Source organism: Hypomesus transpacificus, chromosome 13 (genome assembly GCF_021917145.1).
Source record: "Hypomesus transpacificus isolate Combined female chromosome 13, fHypTra1, whole genome shotgun sequence".
NCBI classification, from domain to species: Eukaryota; Metazoa; Chordata; class Actinopteri; order Osmeriformes; family Osmeridae; genus Hypomesus; species Hypomesus transpacificus.
In genome coordinates, this window is record NC_061072.1 from 6,311,770 (window position 1) to 6,334,775 (window position 23,006).

The 23,006-nt window shown below is 40.7% G+C and overlaps 1 protein-coding gene across 8 annotated transcripts in view; it reads right to left on the bottom strand.

The window, feature by feature from the left end:
* Positions 1-20,395, bottom strand: part of svild (supervillin d) — a 106,451-nt gene extending 86,056 nt beyond the window's left edge. The window contains exons 1-6 of one of the 8 annotated variants that reach the window (XM_047032327.1): positions 20,159-20,394; positions 19,958-20,037; positions 7,454-7,549; positions 7,026-7,375; positions 5,690-5,724; positions 3,778-3,839 (exon numbers count right to left, since the gene is read on the bottom strand). In XM_047032327.1, coding sequence (XP_046888283.1) covers positions 3,778-3,839; positions 5,690-5,724; positions 7,026-7,366 — 438 coding nt within the window. In that variant the 5' untranslated portion in view covers positions 7,367-7,375; positions 7,454-7,549; positions 19,958-20,037; positions 20,159-20,394. Of the gene's footprint in view, positions 1-3,777; positions 3,840-5,689; positions 5,725-7,025; positions 7,550-12,926; positions 12,947-19,957 lie in introns of those variants that run through there. The other 7 variants (XM_047032324.1, XM_047032328.1, XM_047032329.1 and 4 more) reach the window with 7 other exon arrangements.
* Positions 20,396-23,006: the final 2,611 nt, after the last annotated feature.

Here is a 23,006-nt window from a genome sequence, read left to right on the forward strand (position 1 = left end):
TCCATCAAAGACTCTTCTGACTTTCACCCTGAGCAGTACTGTGTGCACCTGGACAAACTGGCAGCGGAGTTCAGTCGACGTTTTGGTGAGTTAGAAATCATGAAGGATATTGCTGCATTTCTTTCAAACCCATTCCTGCCTATTAATACAGAGGAGGTTGCAGACCAATTCGAGAAAGCATTTGCTTTGCCAAGTGGAGTGGACATGGAGATGCTTGATTTGCAAAATGACATTGAGCTGAAAGCCAGGTCAAGGGACAGTGACTTTTGGGGAATTGTCAGCCGAGAGAAGTTTCCTCTCCTCAGTGCATGTGCACTAAAAGTGAGTGCCTACTTTGGATCGACCTACCTCTGTGAAATGGCATTTTCACAGATGAAAATCACCAAATCCAAGTACAGGAGCCGGCTTACTGACAGACACCTCACAGACTGCCTCAGACTGGCTGTCTCTGCTTATGAGCCAAACTACAAGGCACTCACAGACAGTGTTCAGTCACAGCCATCACACTGACTTGTCACATGAGAAATGTGTCAGTGTTGTGTTGTAACTTCAGTTTATAAATAAAACCGTTCACATCCAGCCTGCTCATTGCAAAAGTGTTTTTTCTTGTTCATATTGTTCACAAAGTGTTTGATTTCATTCAATTACAATAAGGCCAAATATAAAGTTAAGTTGTAAGTTCAGTCTGGAGTCTGTTCTGTCTCTCAACGCCTCAATAGGTAGATCTTCGGGTCACCAAGGCAAAGGTCGGTGATCTTTGGCCTAAAAAGGTTGGTGACCACTGTCCTAATCCATCCCTTTATAAGAGAGAATTGAACTACAAACCCAGTACAATTTAATCTCTACCTCTGAAACAAAACGACTCATTATGAAGTCACGGGGGTCACACTATGAGCACGGGGAAAAAGCAGGGCAACTTCTGGCACATCAACTTAAATTTAAATCAGCATCACAGATTATATCACAAATAGAAGAGACAACTGGGGAAATCACAACAGACCACAGTCAAAATTCTACCAGCTGGCAAAACTATTGCTGCAGAGCACGAGCCGATGGCGTGATGCAGCAATCATTTCAGCAGCTGCTATAAATAAATTGCAAGCCGCTTCTGAATTCGGCTGCACAATTATAAAATACATTTTATCAAGGGCATCGGACCTTGAATATGTAGAGATATTTAAATTACATTCGGAGCTACACTCAAAAGGTTTGGGGCCGCAATCCTGGAAAAAATTGCGATTGGATGCAAACAAATATTTTCCTCTTTTTTTTTACTACCTTTTTTATATTACAAAAGGTTAGTGTTGAAGAAGTCACTCAATTTAATAAACAATATTTCTTGATCACTGAAAACTTATATTTTGTCAGCAAAGTATGCTTGTTAAGGCATGGGTGTGAGTCGAGTTTTGGAAGCGTGATGGGGATTGAGTTTGATTAGCATCTTTGATTTCGTTGACTATTGTCACTTAGTTTCGGTTAAGCTACCATAAACAATTACGCATAGAATCTGAATCAACTCAGCATCTCAGCAGAGCTGAGAAAATTGGGATCAGACAAGGAGAAAGCTTTTAGGAGTGGGGATAGAGACAGATTCAAGGAGTCGAAGAACAGGTTTAGCAAGGCGGTGAGAGTGGCTAAACGACGTTCTCTGAGAAACTGAAGCGTCAATTCTCAACTAACAACTTTGCTTCTGTCTGGAGAGGGCTAAGGCAGATCACCAACTACAAGCCCAGAGCCCCCCACTCCACTAACGACTCCCGCCTGACCAACGACCTGAACAAGTTCTACTGCAGATTTGAAAGACAATTGGACAGTCCTGAACTACCCCTTCCCATTCAGGAGGCCTCCCCCTCCCCCCTCCACTGTGACGACTCTCTCCATTCCGGAGGGTGAAGTTAACAGACTTTTCAAGAGGCAGAACCCCCGCAAAGCAGCTGGGCCGGACTCTGTCTCTCCAGCCACCCTCAAGCACTGCGCTGACCAGCTGTCTCCTGTGTTTACAAACATCTTTAACACTTCCCTGGAGACATGCCATGTGCCAGCCTGTCTCAAGTCCACCACCATCATCCCTGTGCCCAAAAAGCCAAGGCCAACAGGACTTAATGACTACAGACCCGTCGCCCTGACCTCTGTGGTAAGGAATTCTTTTGAGCGCCTTGTGCTGGCACACCTCAAATCCATCACAGACCCCTTCCTGGACCCACTGCAGTTCGCCTACAGAGCCAACAGGTCGGTGGATGATGCCGTTAACATGGCCCTCCACTTCACCCTACAGCATCTGGACTCCCCAGTATCCGGACTCCCCAGCATCCTACGCCAGGATCCTGTTTGTGGACTTCAGCTCTGCCTTCAACACCATCATCCCCGCCCTGCTCCAGGACAAGCTCTCCCAGCTGAACGTGCCCGATTCCACCTGCAGGTGGATCACAGACTTCCTGTCTGACAGGAAGCAGTGCGTTAAGCTGGGAACGCAAGTCTCTGACTCCCGGTCCATCAGCACCGGATCTCCTCAGGGCTGCGTCCTTTCTCCTCTGCTCTTCTCCCTGTACACCAACAGCTGCACCTCGAGTCATCCGTCTGTCAAACTCTTGAAGTTTGCGGATGACACCACCCTCATTGGGCTCATCTCTGACGGGGACGAGTCTGACTACAGGTGGGAACCTGACAACCTGGTGACCTGGTGTAGCCAGAACAACTTAGAGCTCAATGCTCTTAAGACAGTGGAGATGGTTGTGGACTTCAGGAAGAACACAGCCCCACTCACCCCCATCACCCTGAGTGACTCCCCAGTCAACACTGTGGAGCCCTTCCGCTTCCTGGGCACCATCCTCTCCCAGGACCTCAAGTGGGAACTGAACATCAGCTCCCTCACCAAAAAAGCACAACAGAGGATGTACTTCCTACGGCAGCTGAAGAAATTCAACCTGCCAAAGACAATGATGGTGCACTTCTACACAGCCATCATTGAGTCCATCCTCACTTCTTCTATCACCATCTGGTATGCTGCTGCCACTGCCAAGGACAAGAGCAGACTGCAGCGTATCATCCGCACTGCTGAGAAGGTGATCGGCTGCAATCTGCCTTCCCTCGAGGATCTGCACACCTCGAGGTCCCTGAGGCGAGCGAGGAAGATTGTGGCCGACTTTAATTAGGGCTACTTATATTATATTTTATTTTTTATTCCCCTTAGTATTAGCTTGACCCCCCTTAGTATTAGCTAGACTTTGCTCCTTTTGTATAGTTAGTCCACATATTTAAATTTCAATATTCCTATATGTTTAATGTATGCACCTCCCTGCCAAAGTAAATTCCTTGTTTGTGCAAACATTCATGGCGAATAAAAATACTTCTGATTCTGAACAGTAATATGTTTGTTGCTAGTAAGGCTGATGCTAATTATTACTAATACTAAACTGATTATTAATAGCCACTGTTATTAACCAATGTATCACTGCTGGTAAGACAATCAACAATGGAAATCAAATAAACTTGTTGATCTTAGAATACATGCATGATGGAAATAAAGTTTTTTAAGAGAGTTAACTTAAAGGCAGGGTAGGTAATATTGTTGATAAGCATTTTTTGTCATACCTGTTGCTATCAAGATGTGAAGTTTATTTAAAAAACTTCACATCCTGATAGCACCAATAAATCTAAAGGTTTGACAGTAAAATTAAATCAATCCAATATCAAGTTCATAGAGTAAGCACACACAAGGGTGTGCAGTCACATACCTGCACACATTATAAACTTTCCATGCAAAACATCATATCTTACCTTAAACAGAGACATCTTGCCAGCTATGTTTATCGTGGTTGGGTCTTGAATTTTTTCATCAACTGTAAAAAATAATTGAAATGCAATGGTTGCTCTAGAAATAATGTTTACATCAGTGACTTGATGGTTGTTTTTGTCAATGTTCTAGTTGTAACTAATTTGTCCTCCTTTGAGGACTGGGTTGAAATGTTTCTTGTTGCTGAAACAGACACTTCTTATGACATTGAACCTCACACTGACAGACAAAATGCTGACTGGTTGTCAACTGGATCCAGACCAGCTGAATAATCAGTATTTAGTGGGGAAAGTACTGTATCTTAACACCTGCTCCATGGAGTTAAGCAATACAACTTTAAAAGCTTAAAAGACTGAAAAGGTTTTGACAAAATATCTAGACCAGCTGAAGCCAACAGACAATGACTCTTGATCTTGCTTGCTCTTATAACAAACATTATCACATATATTCTATGTGCATGACTACCATAAAAAATAGACAGACACAGACAGAAGCAGCCCTACACACACATAAACGTACATCCTGTACAATTGTTCTGCTTTGTGTATTTGTGTATTGAATGTGAGCACCAGGAAGGCCTTTTGACATACTCTGAACTGAACAAGCATTTGATTAGAATCCCTTTTCAAGACCTTTAATCCATGTTCCAGTGCCCTACAATAAAGAACTATCTCACTGTAAGAGATAGACTATCTGTGTGGGCTGTGTATATCAGTGTACAGCTCTGTGGACCTTTCCTTTAACACAGGAACACATGGGAGTCCAAAGGAGGTTCAAAGGAAAGGTACAATTAGGGCTGTCCCCACTGAGTCAACTAGTCGATTTTCTGGTCGATATGCTCTTGGTCGACTAAGAATTTTTTAGTCGAGCTGCCGTATGTCAGTGTGAGATCTGATTCCCGCTTGTGTCACAGTTGCTGAATTAAAGAAATGTTCTACAGTTGTACAAAAAATATATATATAAAAAAAAGAAGGTATTACTGTTTTCCCTTTCGTTAATCTGTGCTTTGTTTTGTCAGTTTTTTGCACACGGCACAAGCACAATTGTCAGCCGAACTACAAACTCTAGCCTACATTGTCTGTGTTATTAGGCAAAATGGCAAAGACATCTGTGGCATGGCAGCATTTCATTTACAGTACATTTACAAAGTACCGGGTGACTCAAAAAACATTGAATGCAAACTCTGTCAACAACGGTTTATTTTTCATAGTTTGACGTTAAATACGATGTAGCCTACCACCGCTCATGCTAACACATGCTGGGTTGAAAAATGAATATGCATATTTTAAGAATCACATCCAAATCGAATGACATCTTCTCCAGCCAAGACAACACAATCTTTATCTGTTGCACCTTTCTCCACTCGGCTTCTACACAAGTTCGCATGCTGCACTTTTTCAGGCAGTGAATAGGGCGCTGATTTGCATGTTAAACAAATAATATTTTTAATTTGTAGTACATTGTAATAGATAATAAATAATAACCAATCAGGCATTTTGTATTATATCGGCATTCAGTAATAACAGGACTAGTAACATGAGGTTTATTATTAGTAATAGCTTATTTTGTAGCGGCTGAATCTGGAATGTCCAGCAGCTACATTGAGTCAGATCGGGAAATCGTTTGTATATTTATGTTTGTCGAGTTGTCAATCTCCCTTCTTAAGTATGTATTTCTTTCATATTATCTCTTAAAACAGTGAGGTAAAACATCACACAAAATGGTTTTATGAAAAACATTGAGATTTATAGAAAAAAAAAACGTTTCTAATTTCGAATAGTCGGTTTTCAGAAGTGCTGGTCGAGTTTTGGTCGACCAAAGAAATTCTTAGTCGGGGACAGCCCTAGGTACAATAGAGTAAAAAGGAAAGGAAAAGGTAAAAAGGACGCTTCTTACCTATTGGCTTGTCTCTGTCTGTGGCATCCAGGAGACTGTAAAAGGGAGAAGTAAAGGATGCAGGTAAGTCTACACTGTGAAAAGAGGGTACTTACTGAGGTGATTACACCACACTATGCATTAGGTGATTACACCACACAAGTACCCAAACTAATAAACATCAATGCAGATCCAATGACACAAACAGATGGATTAAGACTCATTAACCAGTGACACATATAGCGTGTTGTTAAATATGCCTAAAACTTACTTAATTTTTCTGCATGAATCTCTGCATAAGTGCTCTCACACTGCATTCGTCTTAAGTGTCTTATCATGATAACTGTGTAATTAAGAATGACTGATAACTGAAAGAAAACAAATAATCTATAAGTATATGCATTAAATATGGATGCAAAGGGATAGATTACTGATCACAAGAACAAAAGGTGTTTCTGACTAATAGCAATAAGTCAAGAAGAATTGATGGTTTTTGGAAGATGGAAGAATGATGATGCTGTTGGTTGCTGGTTGTGCAACAAGAAAATCTCTCATTTGGGGAAACATTTGTTCATTTACATGCCATTACATGAGGCAGAAACATAGCCTTGCCATACATAAAATATGAGTTCCTCATGTCCTGTGCTTACACCAGGAAGGAAGCTTGGTGTTCTGATGCAGATATGTATGCAAAGCAGCCTGGCCTCAACAACACAATAATGGGGAACACAAACCTGCCACTTAACACCTTAACACTCAAACCTTTAATAGCACTAGTTTAGGACTCGGCTAAACAACATACCACAACAGGATTGACAAGATGTCAATGTGTGCTATGAGATAAGCTTTGAGGAGTCACACCTGTGATATGTCAACCCTTCTAGATTTTAACATCACCCTAACCTCCTCACGTGAGCATAGTGATATGTGTAGATATACATGACTGAGCTGTATGCTTGTGTGGCAACATGTCCAAATAACCTGCTTCTTACGAGTAGGTTTTGCAATTTGTCTTTTTTACTATGGATGCAATAAGATCATGGGTGGATAAGCCAGAACAGTCCATCAGATTTATCTCAGTGCAGACGGTTTATAGAGCATGTTGTAACACAGACAAATAACATCGAGCTTCTAACGCTCCTTTTCTCTTCTCTCCAGTTGGCTCTCCCTTCCCACCTGTTCCATCTGACTGTGTGTCTCATGACTGAACAGGTCTGTGTGTACTCAACAGAATATGTGGGATTGATTACAGGGAAACTAATTCTAACAGAGGACATCTCCGAGGGAAATGTATCTACACTGACTGAACCCTTGATAAGACAGGGGTGAGAAGAAGCATGCAGAAAGAGTCACTCACCTGTGATGGGAAGAGAGCTTGGTGGTAGAAGTTTCTAATTTAAATGTTGCACTTCCATCCACTTGAGTGTCTTCATCGCCCCTTATATCTCTGAGCGACTCAGTATCATCCTGCTCCTCTTTCCCTGTGCTCCTTATACCCTTCCTTAAACAAACCTCTGCAGACCCAGTATCCTCCAAATTCTCCTTGATCACTGAAGATACAGTCTCTGAAGTATCACCAGGTTTCTTGTCCCAACGAGCATATCTGGAGGTGTCTTCCTTTGTACTGCCATATCGCTCTGCCAGCTCCCTCCTCCTCTCTGCCTTGTACTGGGCTATTCGCTCAGCCTTGCTCTCCATGGAGGGGCTCTGAAGGGTGTCAATGGTGTCCATTTTGATATCCTTACTTTTCAGTTACACAACAAATCCCAGGGTTCAAGAACTTACCCACTTCCACTAAATCAAAGAAATTGTGCTTTCCCTTTAACAATCTAGTTGTTGGTTTAACCTGGATTGGAGGACTTTGCAATGGCGAACGTTCTTCTGTAAGAAAACAACAAAATTGATAGTATTGGTAAATATGAGTGAATATACATTTAGTTATACACAAAGAATATGATTCATGGGATTTCCAAACCCCTTTAAAACTGAGTGAAAATGTTTAGATTTTAATAGAGAAATGGATTATGATGGAGAGTGAGATCCGGCACGAGATCAGGCACCCATTTTTAAAACACCACAAATAATTATAGTGTTTACTACAACCACAACATAGGGGGCTGACAAGAAAATGAAGAAAATGAAACTTGGCTCAAAGAGAGGTTTCACAAATACAGTCCCACTTAACTGGCACCAGCTGACAAAGCTAATAAAATTGTGCGTTTTCTGCATACCCCAAAATGCTCTACACAAAAGGAGTCCCCCCCCCAAGCAGTGTCTCACAGCACAAGTATGTTATGGCCCCTGGACACCCCAGAGGCTTTAGAGAGAGCAATGGCAATCTGGAAGGTATGTTTATATAAGTGGGGGAGGAATAGGGGGCTATCCTCTGGGATACCCACAGTGTAGGCCAAAGGTTCATTTGTCACATCTGGGATCACACATTCAATAGTTCTTAAAGGAAAGTGGAGTGGGGAGTAGGAGGTGGGTCCAATGAATCCCAGGAAGGGAACAGGGAACAACATGGAGATACATTTGGGAAAAACAAGGACAAAGACAAATGTGCTAGTTCTAGAGAATGTTCACTGAGTGAGGAGAACACTGTAGAAAGGGTGAACAGGAATGTGTAGGATGAAATGAGTCACCATGTCAAAACAGATGAACCAATTCTGTGATGGTGACAGGCCAAATTACTAAAAAAGAAGATACCCCTCAACAAATAAGTAAATTAAATCAGAAGCTTAGACACATTTATTAAAGGTTGTTGGAGTTATTACAGGTTGCTGGTCCTATCAGAGTGATGAGTTACAAGTTGCTGGTCCTATCAGAATGATGGGACAAACATCAAGGGGCTATTGAACACAGATGGATAACAAAGTAGGCAAAATCAAGCTCAGACTTTGAGTGACATTTGCTCAAATGTGATTATATGGTTTATGAAGGCCTGGCATGATAAGCCAGTTGAAAACCAAAGTCCACTACCAACAGTGTCTCAGTTTAGCATGAAAGGTTATATTGTATTATACCTATTAGGGCTGCACGATTAATCACATTTTAATCACGATCACGATTTCGGCTTCCCACGATCAAATTCATGTTGATCGAGCAATTTTTTAAATGCGTCATTCCGTTCATAGAAGGCTCCGTATCAGGGCCGGTCCTAGGCATAGGCGACATAGGCAGCTGCATAGGGCGGCATCAAGAGGAGGGCGGCACATTGTATATTTTGAGTTTTATTCACATCCATTGTGCAGGTACAATGAATTGAGACAATAACATTTGATTTGGTTAAAATAAAATAAATAATTGTGATAATTAATCGTGATCTCAATATTGATCAAAATAATTGTGATTATCATTTTGGCCATAATCAGGCAGCCCTAATACCTATGATGTGTGAAGTGTGTGCGTTGGGCCATTCACAACTTTCAAAGTGCTAAACATGAAGTGCATCAATCTACTCATAGTTTACAGTTCCCTTGAGCTTCCATGTTGATTTTGGATATATAATTGCCTTCGCATAATTCACAAAGTACACTCTTATTCCTTTCTCCCTGCCTATAAAAGGAGCACTATATAAAATGATAAAGCTTGATAACCGGAATCAGAATCAGAAGGGATTTTATTCGCCATGAATGTTTGCACAAACAAGGAATTTACTTTGGCAGGGAGGTGCATTCATTAAACATATAGGAATATTGGAACTTAAATATGTGGACTAACTATACAAGGGGCAAAGTCTAGCTAATACTAAGGGGGGTCTAGCTAATACTTAGGGGAATACAAAATAATATAAAATAAAATATAAAATATAAGTAGCCCTAATTAACAATCTAACCTAAAAATACAGATAGTGCAAAAGATACAATAGTGCAAATTGCAATGTGCAGGGTGTCATTGTGCAGATTGTGATTTATAGTCAGTGTGAGTCCTTTGCCTTGTTAAAGAGGTTAAAGGGTAAACAAGGCTTGATGTAACAAATGGTGTGATTCACAAGATGTGTTAAAGACACATAAAAAACAAAGAACATGCTTTGTTTGGAACCCCACTTTGATTTTTCAACGGCACAAGTAGAAGCAACAGTGTGGGTCATGGAGATATCACCATCTTTATCAGGAAACAGTGAACTCATTTTAGACATTCATTTCTCAGTTTCTGGTGATTTTCAAAGATACAGCCAGCACCAAACAGACACTACTAATGTTCTATTACAGATGTTAGGTAGTTTAACAGACAAAATGTCTCACAAGTAAAACAGGCTTAATCTGAAGAATGTTCACTTGGTCATAGCGCCACAGTTTAAAAGACATGTCAACTCTCAAGGCTTTGTAGGCTTGCAGAACAGTTGCAAACTGTATGTTAAAGAAAAAGTCATTTGAACAAAAAGTATTTTAACATTGTTGATTTATTTCTGTTTATAAATATTTTGTAAACTGTCAATAAGCTATTTCTCCCAATTTCCAATCAGAGTTGTAAACTTTGAGTTGCTTCACACTTGGAAAAGGTTACAGGACATTTAAAGGTCTGTTTCAACCACTATTTTCTCACTCCCTGACAGTGCATCATATCCTCTTTCATGAAGCTTGATTAATAGCGTGTCGTACTGTCCATAGACCTCTCTCTCTCAGTGATGGAGAGTCTGGCAGTGCAAATAGTAACTCCAATTGTAACTCTGTTGATGCATACAGCTAGCTCCAGTATTTGTGAAATTTGAAATAGTAAAATGAATTTCAAAGAAAAATCAATCAAATGTTTAGACATAACTTGTGAACTCAGAAAACATAGTCCCTTAGAGAGGAAGTACTAGATCAAGTACATCTCGCGCTAACCACAGTAGTTCACAAGTCTCCAGATTTGTTCAAAGAATACATGTCCACACAAGAGCAGAGAAAAGAAGCCTGGAAACAAAAATGTGAATCGGTCAAAATAGAAAATGCAAAAGGTAACACTAACCCTAGCCCTTCAACGGGTAAACAAGGCTTGATGTAACAAATGTGATTCACAAATGTCTTATTGGCTTTGATTCCAGCCACACTTCATCCTGATGCAAAGATAAGAACCATATTTCCAGTCAAAAACTAAGTAAAAAATCCAGGCATAATCTTCAGCACTGAACAATCAGTAATCTGCTATGCATTTGTGAAGTCTGAAGAGAGCCTGATTGGGAGCAGTGAAGACACCAAGCAGTCAATTTTTCTTCCCTTTGGGAAAGCCTGTTAAACATACTGACGTTCACATTCTTACTGAGGGTGGAGACTTTCTTCCAGTGGGAAAACCTGATCCCACATATGCAAATATGCAAAAGCAGCATTCAAACAGCAAGGCCAGTAGGCTTGAATACAAATCTGGTCTGTCCTAGATCCACAGTGAAAGTGTGTGGGAGTCAGATGGCCGAGTGGTGAGGGAGTTGGGCTAGTGATCAGAAGGTTGCCGGATCGATTACCCGCCGTGCCAAATGACGTGTGTGCTTGGGCAAGACACTTCACCCTACTTGCCTTCGGGGGAATGTCCCTGTACTTACTTTAAGTCGCTCTGGATAAGAGCGTGTGCTAAAAAATGACTAAATGTGTGTCGCACACATCCTAGATCCCCAGTGAAAGTGTGTGCATGTGATAGCTTTCCTGTGTTCTACAGTATATGTTTGAGTGTGTGTATCGATGTGTGTGTAAGAGATCAGAGCTGGTCATGTGACCACCACCAAGAGGAGACACTGCTCAGTATGGGTCATCAGGTTGTAACCCATTAACGCTCTCTGACATCTAAATGTGCTCAAGCGTGGCTTATACTGTAACTTTTTAACCAATCACTGCCCAAAAAGCTATCAGGGCAGTGCCATACCTATACTTTTCTATGTTTTAACCAAAAAGGTGGGAAGCCAGTGTGCTTCCTAATGTGAAGCCATTTGCCTGTACTCATGCCTGCTTTAGAGCCCGGAGTGCTTGGAGAGTGCTATCATAGCCTACATTCCAAAAGATAATTCACTGGGTTTATCAAAATGGCTAACTTAACAAGAAATTATTAAATCAAACGAAAGGTTACAACGGGGGAATACACTATTGTGCAACCTACGCAAGCGAAATCTGCTGTTTGGAAGGATTTGGGGGTAATCGAGGGGACAAGTCTACAATTTTATTTTTGCGATGTCAGTTGTCAATTTACGCATTGTGTTGTGAAAAATAAATCAACAAATGCTTTTTGGTTCGCAGTTACTTAAAGGTTAAAATAGTGCCACACAATTAATAAATCCTTAACGGACATCAGAGGAATATTAGCCAACGTTTGGAGTCTAAACCAATTAAATAAATCTATTCCTTTTTTAAATGGGTAAGGATTCGGCTCTCAGAACAATTTGGTTCGGTTTTCGGGTGAAAATCTGTCCTGTGGTCGGGTGTTGGTTCAGTCTCGGAATTGATGTTGCCTGCGTGGTTCGGGTACGGTTTCAAAAAACAAAACCGTGCTCTACCACAAGGCCCCAGTCTGGGTGCTGAGGGTGGCAGATTTGGCAGAAATGGGCATACACACAGGTCACAGACTTTTGAGAGACTGACACCCAAAATCCTCCCTAAGATACTTTCACACCTGCAGCCAGTAACCTACCAGGCTTGTTGACATAAAACAACAACCTATTGAAGCTGACTAACTATTTTACCATTGTGAATGTCCTGGCAACTGACCTGACATGAGTTATTTACATAGTTTCTAAACCACTAAAGCTGCAACCATGCTAAAAGTGTGTTGCTTCGTCGGTTCAAGGGGACACTATCAACTGACCCATTGAGTGAGAGTGAAATATTTTATATCAAACTGTGCTCTCTGTTTTTTTTCTCCCTCTGTCTTTCCAGCTTACAGTTTGTCTTTTTTAAATATTCATTACATGTGAATACACTAATAAAATACAATGTCGCACTCACGCAGTTCTGTTGGCCTATGATCAGAAAGCCTGGAGAGGATGGGTACAGCACAGTAGTCTTTTAGCTTGGTTAGCCACCGGTTGTTCTTTGCGTGTGTGTTTGTACAAAGAAAAACCTTTTATCATGCATTGATTTCTGATCTCCAAACCATCTACTACTGCCCCAGCGATAAGGGATATTGGACAAAAAACTCCTACTCCAGAGCAGCCAGAGCGTGCTGGTCCTAGTGAACTTCCCTTCCCTTCCCTAGAACTTCCCTGTCTCTCGGTACCAACATTACCGCTGCTGTGGGTGAAGGCAAGCATGGTTTGAATGACAGCACTCCAATGCAGCCGGTTCTGCAAACGTACCCCATGTGCATTTTCAGCCAAGGTCCTCGGGCATTCAAACCAAGTTGGTATTGCTCTCGAACTTGGTTAGAGTACTCAGCCAAGCTAGATGCATGTTTCTGCTTCCCCTGTTGACAAATTGGAGCCAGAAATCACCTTCATTAGACAAGGTTTTACCAATTGGAAAACGGCAATGTGTATTTAACATAAAGATAAAAAATGAGGCCAAAAAAGGCTCTGCGCCTGATTAACCCTTGGATCGATAAGCAGTCTAAAATATGGTAGCAATATAAAAAAGAATACGATCCCTTTCCGTAATCATGATACCCCCCAGAAATGTTCACTGCACCCCCAGTCAAAGCAGGCTGCATCCGGCCGTGTCAGGGGGTCTCTTGCTCCCTGGCATCCTCTAGACACCATCTGGATAGATATACTTTACTGGGGGGTTAGGAGCTTGAAAGGGGGATGGGTAATGCCTGGGGAGATTAACAGTTCCACGATTAAACGTTGATGAACAATACAAAATTGTTGACTTCCTCTCATAGTGTAGCCCTTTGTGGCTCACAGTATAATTTATTAAATAAAGTTGTATATTTATAGTCCCTATATATGCAGCTATGCATCATGCCATACTGATGAGGTTGTTCACTCCATAGGCGTAAATTTAGGATGGGACGGTAGGGACATGTCCCCACCAATATTAGGAAACATGTAATTGTCCCCACCAATAATTGCAACTCTAAACATATTTCTTTCATTCTTTTAACATTTTCTGCTCCACAATTGGTTAACTCAAGGTCAGCGTTACTCCTGATTGGCAGGAGAGGGCTGATCACAATGTGTGCCAGTCAACTAACAGTGGTCAGGTAAGCGTAGAAGCGAGACTGTGAGAAGAGATTTAATGATTGGCTTTTTGGCAGGCTACCCCTCCTGTAAGGTATACGTTAACTTTGAGTGAATAATAAACAATAAAATCTAATTATATTACACTGTATATTATTGTTGAAAATGTAGCTCTATTTTGTTTCTAAAATTAACGAGCCTAGTTTGCTAGCTCTGGAACACAGCTACGGAATTGTCTGCTTGCTAGCTATCGGACATTAATTTGTCTTGAATGGAGACTATGCCGTAGTTGCGGTCGAAGCTATGTTAGCTAGTACTTGCAAACTTGTACAATTATTTGTTAAGGATTTGGTAAAACTGTGTCCCCACCAATGTTCAAACCAAACTTACGCCCGTAGTTCATTCACATGGAAAACTAACTGGTGATGACCATTTGCAGTACTGATGACAATTATAGGCCTACTGCTGATGGTGCAGCCCTTTAGTTTTATGACCATTTGATTGTTTCTTTTCAATTAGGCTAATTGGGGATACACACTCAAATTATTATGGCACGACTGATCAATTGACCAATCAGTAAACAGGTTAATAAAAAACTCTGTAAATACGATATGTCTTGCGTATCGTTTGAGACGCACTCATGAGACCCACACAGCACATTGAAAACAATACGTACACAAATTCTGGATCGGCATTTGCTGACATTTTTGTATAAACACAGGCTCACATCCCATTCAGTTTCATGCTTGTAATTTAAAAGGCTTAAATGTTTTGTGGTGACTACGTTAAGATCCAGAGTGTGACATTAGAAATCACCCAATATAACTGCCTTCTAGATTTATAAAGATGTTTTAGTGAAGATTAGCCTCACACTAGCTCCACCATTCCCTCTGGAAGCTCCTCCAGTAAAGCCTAGCTCCTGGTGTCACATCCTCTTCACGTTCTGTTCATATAACTGCCTGATGTGGCAACCAGTACTGCAGAGTGCTGGGGGAAAATACAGAATTAAAGAAATTGAAAATATGTCAGTGCTGGTGACAGAATATAGACGAATGACTCATGTAGAGCGTCGGAAATACACGAGGGCAAAGGGCAAAACTGCCACTATTTTGCCCCTGGTATCACTAGGAGGGGCAAAAAATGCCCCCCAAATTTCCTCTAATAATAATGATCATTTAATTAACTCGATTTTCACCTTGACTGATGTGCGTGTGCGTAAAGAACCGAACGTTCCAAAAAATGGAGCGCTTCTTAATCAGACCTGTGAGTGACTGCGAGTGTGAGGAGAACTGAGGAAGCAGTAAACACAGCCTCCGTCACCATCTCAGGTTACAAAGATGAAATTCACTCGCAGTGCCCATCGAAAAATGGAAGCTAGCTGTCTTGGGGTGGACCCGATTTTTTGCAAAGCATGTCGAATATGTGGACAACGAGTTGCCAAAGTTGTTGTCAATCTGGCACAGGCACATTTTTCTGCTGAATCTAGTTGAGCGAAAACTTTAAGAAATACATGGCCTTTCGTCACCAGCGACCAAGCAACACGCCATCGCCTACTACGGTGATAACTAGTAATAATTATTTGTTAATTATTTAGTTCGCTTTAGCTAGTTTAACGTTAGTAAGCTAATGTTAGCTAGCTCTGATAGTGCGTTAGTCACAAAGGCTTGCTTGCAAGTTAGCCCAGCTAACTTGGCTAACGTTAGACAGAGTGCAGTCAGTGAATGATTTTCCCCCCATCCTCATAAGTAACTGTCATCTTGTGGTTAGGGCTGTCACGATAACCACGATAATGGCACCAAAATGTATTGCGATAAACGATATTATTGCACACGTCTATTGTAATTTTCAGTCCATTTTATCCCACAGATTACATAATGACCGCTCCCCCCCCCCCCCCCCCCAAGTCGAGTTTTCATGACTGTTTGCGCATCTATGTTGCTTCACTCCATCATCCCTTATTGATTACAACGTTAACAGGGCTACTTGGTTGGCGTTGCCTTTTCAGCTTGAGATATACAAGGTGTGGCGTGAGAGCGTGTGAAATGTTTGTATATGCTGTTTTTTTTTACGTGTTTAATTGCTGCATCTCTTTGGCTGTATAGCGAGTTACGCTATCCGTGAGTGTGCGCCATTTCGCCCTGTCACGTTTATATTTGCACTGTCGGGAAAAGGTATCTGTAACAGAACTGTATGGAAGACCCCTTTCCAGCTCCAGCTGTTGTTCACAGGTTGAAAAACTGGATGGGATAGACAGTTATGTATTGCTAGGTGAGATGTTAGGTTAGTTGCCTCTTTTCGTTTCACTTGTTTTAAACAAAGTTGACATACCGGCTTGTTCACGTTAATTGGCTCTCATCTCATTCAGCTTAAACAGGGGCGGTTTTAGGCACGGGCAGACTGGGCAGCTGCCCGGGGCGGCATTTTTTCATGTCACGTGGGGGGCGCACAAGCATTTTAAAAAAAGAAATCTCTGCGCGGTTTTCTCTTATCGATCATTTCAGTTTGTGGGGAATTGGCATATTGGCGCCCCCTTCAGGCAGCTGCAGGCACCCCTGCTCGTTCTGGGGGCGCTGTCGGGGGGCGGCCGACGGGGTAGGGGGCGGCACACGATTTCTTCCTCCCGGGGGGGAAGTAATCACAAGCTGGAAGTAATCACAAGCTGAAGATTGCGGCTTTGAAACCAAGTCCATTTTTACTTGTTCTTCCTAACTAGCTGTAGATGTCACGAAACAGAACACTTTTTAACACAGTGAGTTCACGCCTTCTCTTCACCTGTCAGTGTCCGCTCTGTGTGTGTGGAGACGCTAGTCCCGCCTACACTTTCGACACAGAAAGCAGACAAGATGACTGAGGCAGCGGGATCGACTAAAATGTTGGTGACATTCGTTCTTATGTAAAAATAAATATAATCATTATTTGTTATTATAAAAATAATAAGTTTCAATATATCGCAGCACCAAAAATTATTGCGCTCATTTCCATATACCGTGCGATAAGTCAATATATTGACTATCGCGACAGGCCTACTTAGGCTCGAATACAGCCACAGTCATCAAGCATGTCATGATGCTGGTTTATCTGTTTAGTGAAGCCAGGTATGCCACAGTAGCTGTCTAGCAGTATAATCATAATGGTCACGATAATGTTTTATTGTCTGGGGATTTATACTCAAGAAGAGTCAGATTTATTGTGCTTTGTAGATATAATGATGCTACATCTTGCCAGTGCATCGGATTTCTTGCATCAAAACTTCTGAACAGATTTGTCATAAATCACAAGATTGGTCTCCTGATTCTATGAGGCATACCAAGTCGAAATATAGCACATTTTCCCGTACACATACTTTTTTAAACTACTCGTTCGCCATTGCTCCTATTTTCATGGACATGTAATCAAATCATATTCAGACCACAATCACCTTGATATGTCAAAATATGACTGAATTACAGCTTTTTATACTTGGGTCAAATCTGACAACGCTTCCAACCAGAGAAACGGCTTACTTTTTTTTATACAGTAACTGAACACAGTAACTCCCTACAAAATCTCAATTCGAATCGCGTCGCTATCCACAATGCACCACGCAAGCGATTCGCTTGGCTCGACGCAAATCGCTTGCCATCGCTCGCCTTCCCACAGTGCACCATGCTCGGGGGCGTGTCAGACAGAATAATGCAGAGTTGTAGTTCTCTAAAGTCAATGTTTTGGTTCATATAACGTCTTGGCAAAGTGTGCAGACTTGGGTTTACATACTCGCAATATCAATCAAAACAACTCTACAAGTCAAAACTATTTAATACACATATATGTTGACATGTGTAAAAACATTTTATTATATTACTGTACTCAAAGTCTGCTAATCTGTCGATACGACGAGGGAGTCCCAACTGGGCTACTGTATCTAGTTACAGGGGCGGTGCCAGAGAATTTTTAATGCAGCTGCTGAGGGGGTGCTAGATCATTGACAGGGGGAACTGCACAATTATATATTATATATATATATATATACAAAATATAAATAGGCCTACCGGGCCAGAGTGGGACCCATTTTCAGCCCGGGAGTGTAATGGCCTAAATCAGCCCATCCCCACCAGGGGCCGAGCTATACGTTGAACATTCTGGGCTAAACCCGAATTTAAAGAAGATGTTCCATGTTGTAATATGTATCTTTAAACAGGATATGAAATGATCTATATCAGGATATTAGATTATGGTCATATCGCACAGCCCTATTGTGTAACAATGCTGCTAGTAAAAAAATGTTTTTGTCAACCAGCACACAGAAATTAAAGTTGTTACCGTTAAACAATACCAGAGAGGCTTTATTTCGCCTCTGTGTTTGTCATCGATCAATTAATGGACATATTAACATTTGTAGCAGGTCAAGGGGTGTGGGGTTTCCACAATCTCAAGCTGAACAAAAACTTCGGAACACACAGTTCACTTTCCATGCACAAGACCCTTACATTTTTCTCATTACGAGACATAGCCTGTCTCGTTGAAGCAGGAAGTCCCTACATGGCACGGGGATGGATCCCACAGGCTGCCAGATACCTGCCTCCAACCACCACTCCCCTCACTTCTCCCTGCCGTCTGCCACACGTTGTACATACCACAGGCAACAAAATACTTGTTTTTGAGTTGGGAGACTCGTTAAAAACAACGTTCTAAATCTCAATAAAACCACCCAACATCTGACAGTATTCTTGGATGCATCAAACAATACACCAATTCTTTACCAATCTTCTCTCCTCCATTGTACCATGACACTTGCATTGACACCCAACAGCACTCAAGTTTGGCCCTACGCGATCACCTGAATGAAAACACTTTCAGAACCACTTCTCAGAACTGCCTAACGACAGGAGATCCTCTAATACAATCTTGAATTCATCCATGACTTTGTTCTGACCATGAAAAAGGCATTTGGGAGCAACAAAGTTACTGCCTGCTAGGACTCGTTTTGCTGCCAGAGCTATTATCCACAAGCCTGCATATTTGCTTTGGAGCACTATCTGTGTGTGTGTGTGTGTGTGTGTGTGTGTGTGTGTGTGTGTGTGTGTGTGTGTGTGTGTGTGTGTGTGTGTGTGTGTGTGAGAGAAACATCAGAGACAGACATCAACATTCTTCACCATTCTTGCACAACTCCAACCGATGGTGGTGTGTGATATGAGGAGGACTTGTTGTTTGTTTTGACAGACTTCTCTATTGCAAGTCATCAGTGATACTTGAAATGCCATTACAAACTATATAACATATAAAGAACAAGCTCAGGCTGTAAGGTGTCCTGAAGCTAAATACACAACACGTTTCAACATTTCACTACAAGTGTACACACCTTCAAGCTGTTTGCATGCATTTGCAAGCAGATAATGTTTTGATTACAAAACAACAGATACTTTCTCTAACTTCTGTGGCAAAATGACAGGCTTAGGTTGTTCTTTAAGTCCTAAAACCTTTAAATCATTCCCCCACTTTCTTCTCTTTCATTTTCACAGGTAGCTTCAATAACACATCGACAACTGCTCACTCTCCTTTTTCAGAAACTTTTCAGTCTTGCTCACTCAATTGAGGGAGAACTTTGGCCAGCAATGGTCTATCATTCAAAACACGTAGGCTTCTGGGCAGTCTACCAACTCAGACAGCCAAAAAGAAATTACAAGAATAAAAATTGTATTCATGGCATCATTCAGAGTATGCCTTCCATTCAACAGCACACAAAGCATGAATCAGACAGCCACATTCACATACATTACAGCTGAACAGGATGGGTTGTCACTTAATATGAGAGCCCATCACTGAACACCTAACAAGGTAAAGGAAGTAAATCATTTATGCCATATACTACTGATAACATGGTAAATGTGTCATCATATTCAGTATGATGTATGAGTATCAATTATTTAGGTGTAGTGTCACATAGTGACTGCTATCAATGTGGATCTACTGTACTCTTAAACTAATGCAGTGAGCACAACGCATATTACCACAGCTCAGCACGAAGGCCTACCGTACAAAGTACTCTTTACAACAGAGAACCCTTTATAAGTATTCTCATATTCTTCAATATTGATTAGCCTATAATAAATGTCTTACCAAAAGCCTTGAATAATGAAAATAGGCTTTAAACATACACATGGACACATGTTGTAAAGGAAATTAAATCGTTAAATCCAAAATGGTTTAATTAATAGCAAACCATAGCCTACCTTATTTGCAGCAGTGTCAATAATATTGTCCGAGTTACATTCCTCTTTATACAGTTGGTTGTACCTGTTACCAGTCAGATCTTTTTCGCATTCAAAAAACAACTATTAAAAACTTGATAGTCGACGAACACATTAAGAAAGATTTACCTCTATGATAATATTTTTTTTTACTGTGGTGCAAATGTCTTTGTTTTGCCTTACCGGCGAGACCAAATTAAGACGTATATCGTAACTATGACATCCAGGACATATTCTACAACATTAGCTAGCTAGATCGGTTGTGAAGTTCGTTAAGTAGAGGTTATCTAATTAATATTTGCTTTCTGTACTAGTAGTTAGAGAGAGACTTCAATTCGGAAACTCCTTTCCTGACCACCCCCTAAAAGATATTGACCTAAAAGGAAGAATACTTCACAATCGTTTTAAAACTATAGATCCCTCCCCATATGCTGAAAGCAGCGACAATGAGCAACCATAAATAAACCTTCAAAATAAAGGTCACGATTCAAAGATTAAATACTGGCGTCCACAAGACGAATTTCAGCGTCGTTGTCTCTTCACATCGGAACAATGTTTTATTTTATAAATGTATTTATTTATGAAATATGTATTTTTAAAGACCAGATCATTGTGCACAGCTCATTTCTCCCAGTCTATTAGCTATTTTCTTCTAGTTGTATTCCTCAGCAGAAGCTTTCTTTCTTTTTTTTCAAAACAGCCCTTTCTGGTAGCCTGGCTCTGCCCTCCTACGTACTTCCACTCAATTTTGATTTTGCTTCTGTACTAGGTCTGGCCATTCGGTACGTAAGTCTGATTTTTCAGGTTAATTTTCAACCGGCCAATCAGCAAACAGAGGGAGTAGCTGAGAACGATGACGTTGATGGTGCGCTAGTTTGTGTTGTTGTTCCGTAATGGCGGCAGAAAAAGATGCAAGCGAAGCCACATTTGGTCCATATGTCCATAAGCTAAAGCCGGAGCAAGAACAAGTTTTGCTGAGTTTTGTGTTGGTAGTCATGAAATTGTGCACCACCCCCCCCCCCCCCCTCCCCTACGGGTTTCGGGAACAGTTTGATTTCCCAGCTACGGCAGCTAGCTCTGTTACTGTAGGGCTGAAGAAATTGCCTAAGGTGAACGCTAGCGATTGGTTATGGCAGATCACAGTGGCTCTAGGCAGATCCAATAGTTTTAAACTTCAACAGAGTACCCGCCTACAAGGAAGTCAATGCTTGTCAATGGAGCGAGGCCAGACTCAGTACAAATGAAATGTACGAGAGTCTGGTTAGGACCAAGCTACCTTTTTGGTCTCACATTTGACAAAATAAGCATCTTTCAGAATGGTGGTGCTGGGGTCACTACATCATTGGCGATCATATCTTTTTACAATATTTTTATCAAAGTGTCATCAGCAACTATCGACCGATAAGCATTCTTTCTGCAGTTTCCAAAATTCCAGAAAATGGATATCTGAACAGATTACAATGTATTTAAATGCAAGTTCCTTCCCATTACATCCTATGCAATTTTGATTTAGAAAACACAATTTTCCGGAAACGAATATTGGTTTTCTGTTGGAAAATCTAAAGGCTAAACTGGATAAGGGTGGAGTGGTCTAAGCTGTTTTTATTGATTTAAAGAAAGTTTTGGAAGTGGTTAATCATGAGGTTTTAATTAAGAAGTTAACAAAGTAAGATGTTTCACCTGATGTCATTAAATGGATCAAATCATACCTTACAGACAGAAAACAATGTGTTCGTATAGATAATAACATTTCCCAAATTACTGATATTCATGTGGGTGTACCCCAAGGTTCCATATTGGGTCCCCTGTTATTTAGTTTATATATAAATGATCTACCGGAGGTCTGTACACCTACTGTCACCTGTCAGATGTATGCTGAAGACACTGTTATATATCTACATGCTACAAACTAGATGCAAGCCGCAGAAGAGCTATCAGCTACAATGATTAATATTTCCAATTGGTTAGAAAACTCGTGTCTGCACCTTAATGCTGATAAAACAATATGTACGTTTTTTTTAATCTGCAAATTCAGATCCAGATGTTACAGTACAGTAGCAGAGAAAATACTTTCAGTGGTCCGAGCGTTCAGATATTTGGGAATAATAATAGATTCACAACTTACATTTAAAACACAGGTCAAAAAGGTTGTAAACAGAATCAAATTTAACTTCAAGTCAAATTTTAGACACATTAGGAATAATTTAACCACAGAGGCCTCAAAGTTATACATTAATGCTATAATTTTCTCACATTGGAATTTCTGTCTACCAGTTGGACTCAGACAGGACGGCCCACATTACGATCAGTTAAAACACTTTATGTACAGGCTTTGAAAACGTCATATTCATATCACTATTGTAAAATCCTAGTTAAATAGGATTTGTTAAACTGGGAAAATATGATTACGTTTGCAGACATTTTTCTTGTAAATAAAAATCTTCATGTTATGGCTCCCCCTCTGCTCAACAAATATATTATACAATATCTAAATTCATCCACCAGAGCGTCTACAAGAGGGGATTGTAAAATACCATGTAGAAAAAGTAATTTTGGACAGTCAGTTTTTTCTTTTCGTGCAGCCCATACATAGAATACCGTACCCACAGAACTAAGGAACATTCTATTAAAACCAAATCCATAAAACATTGACTATTACGACTATTAAACATCGATTATGACGGTTATTGACTAATCAAATGTGCAGCCATAATCCTGAATAATGTGTTTATCTTTGTCGTTATGGTATTGTCTCTTTGTGTGCTTCTTATGGAACGCTGAGTTAGTCAAAATTAAATAAATGAATAGGTAAATGAATAGATAAATACATACATAAATAAATACGGCTATGAAATAAACTCTGAAATAAAAAAAAGATGGTAATTGTAGTGTATGGATACACAGGAATAATCATTGTTTTATTTTGTATTGATGTGTTATTCCATGACCTCTGACCTGACATGTTGATTGGATAAACAGAACTGTATAAAGGCAGACTTGGAATCCTTGAGCGCCCTCTTCTTCTCTACTG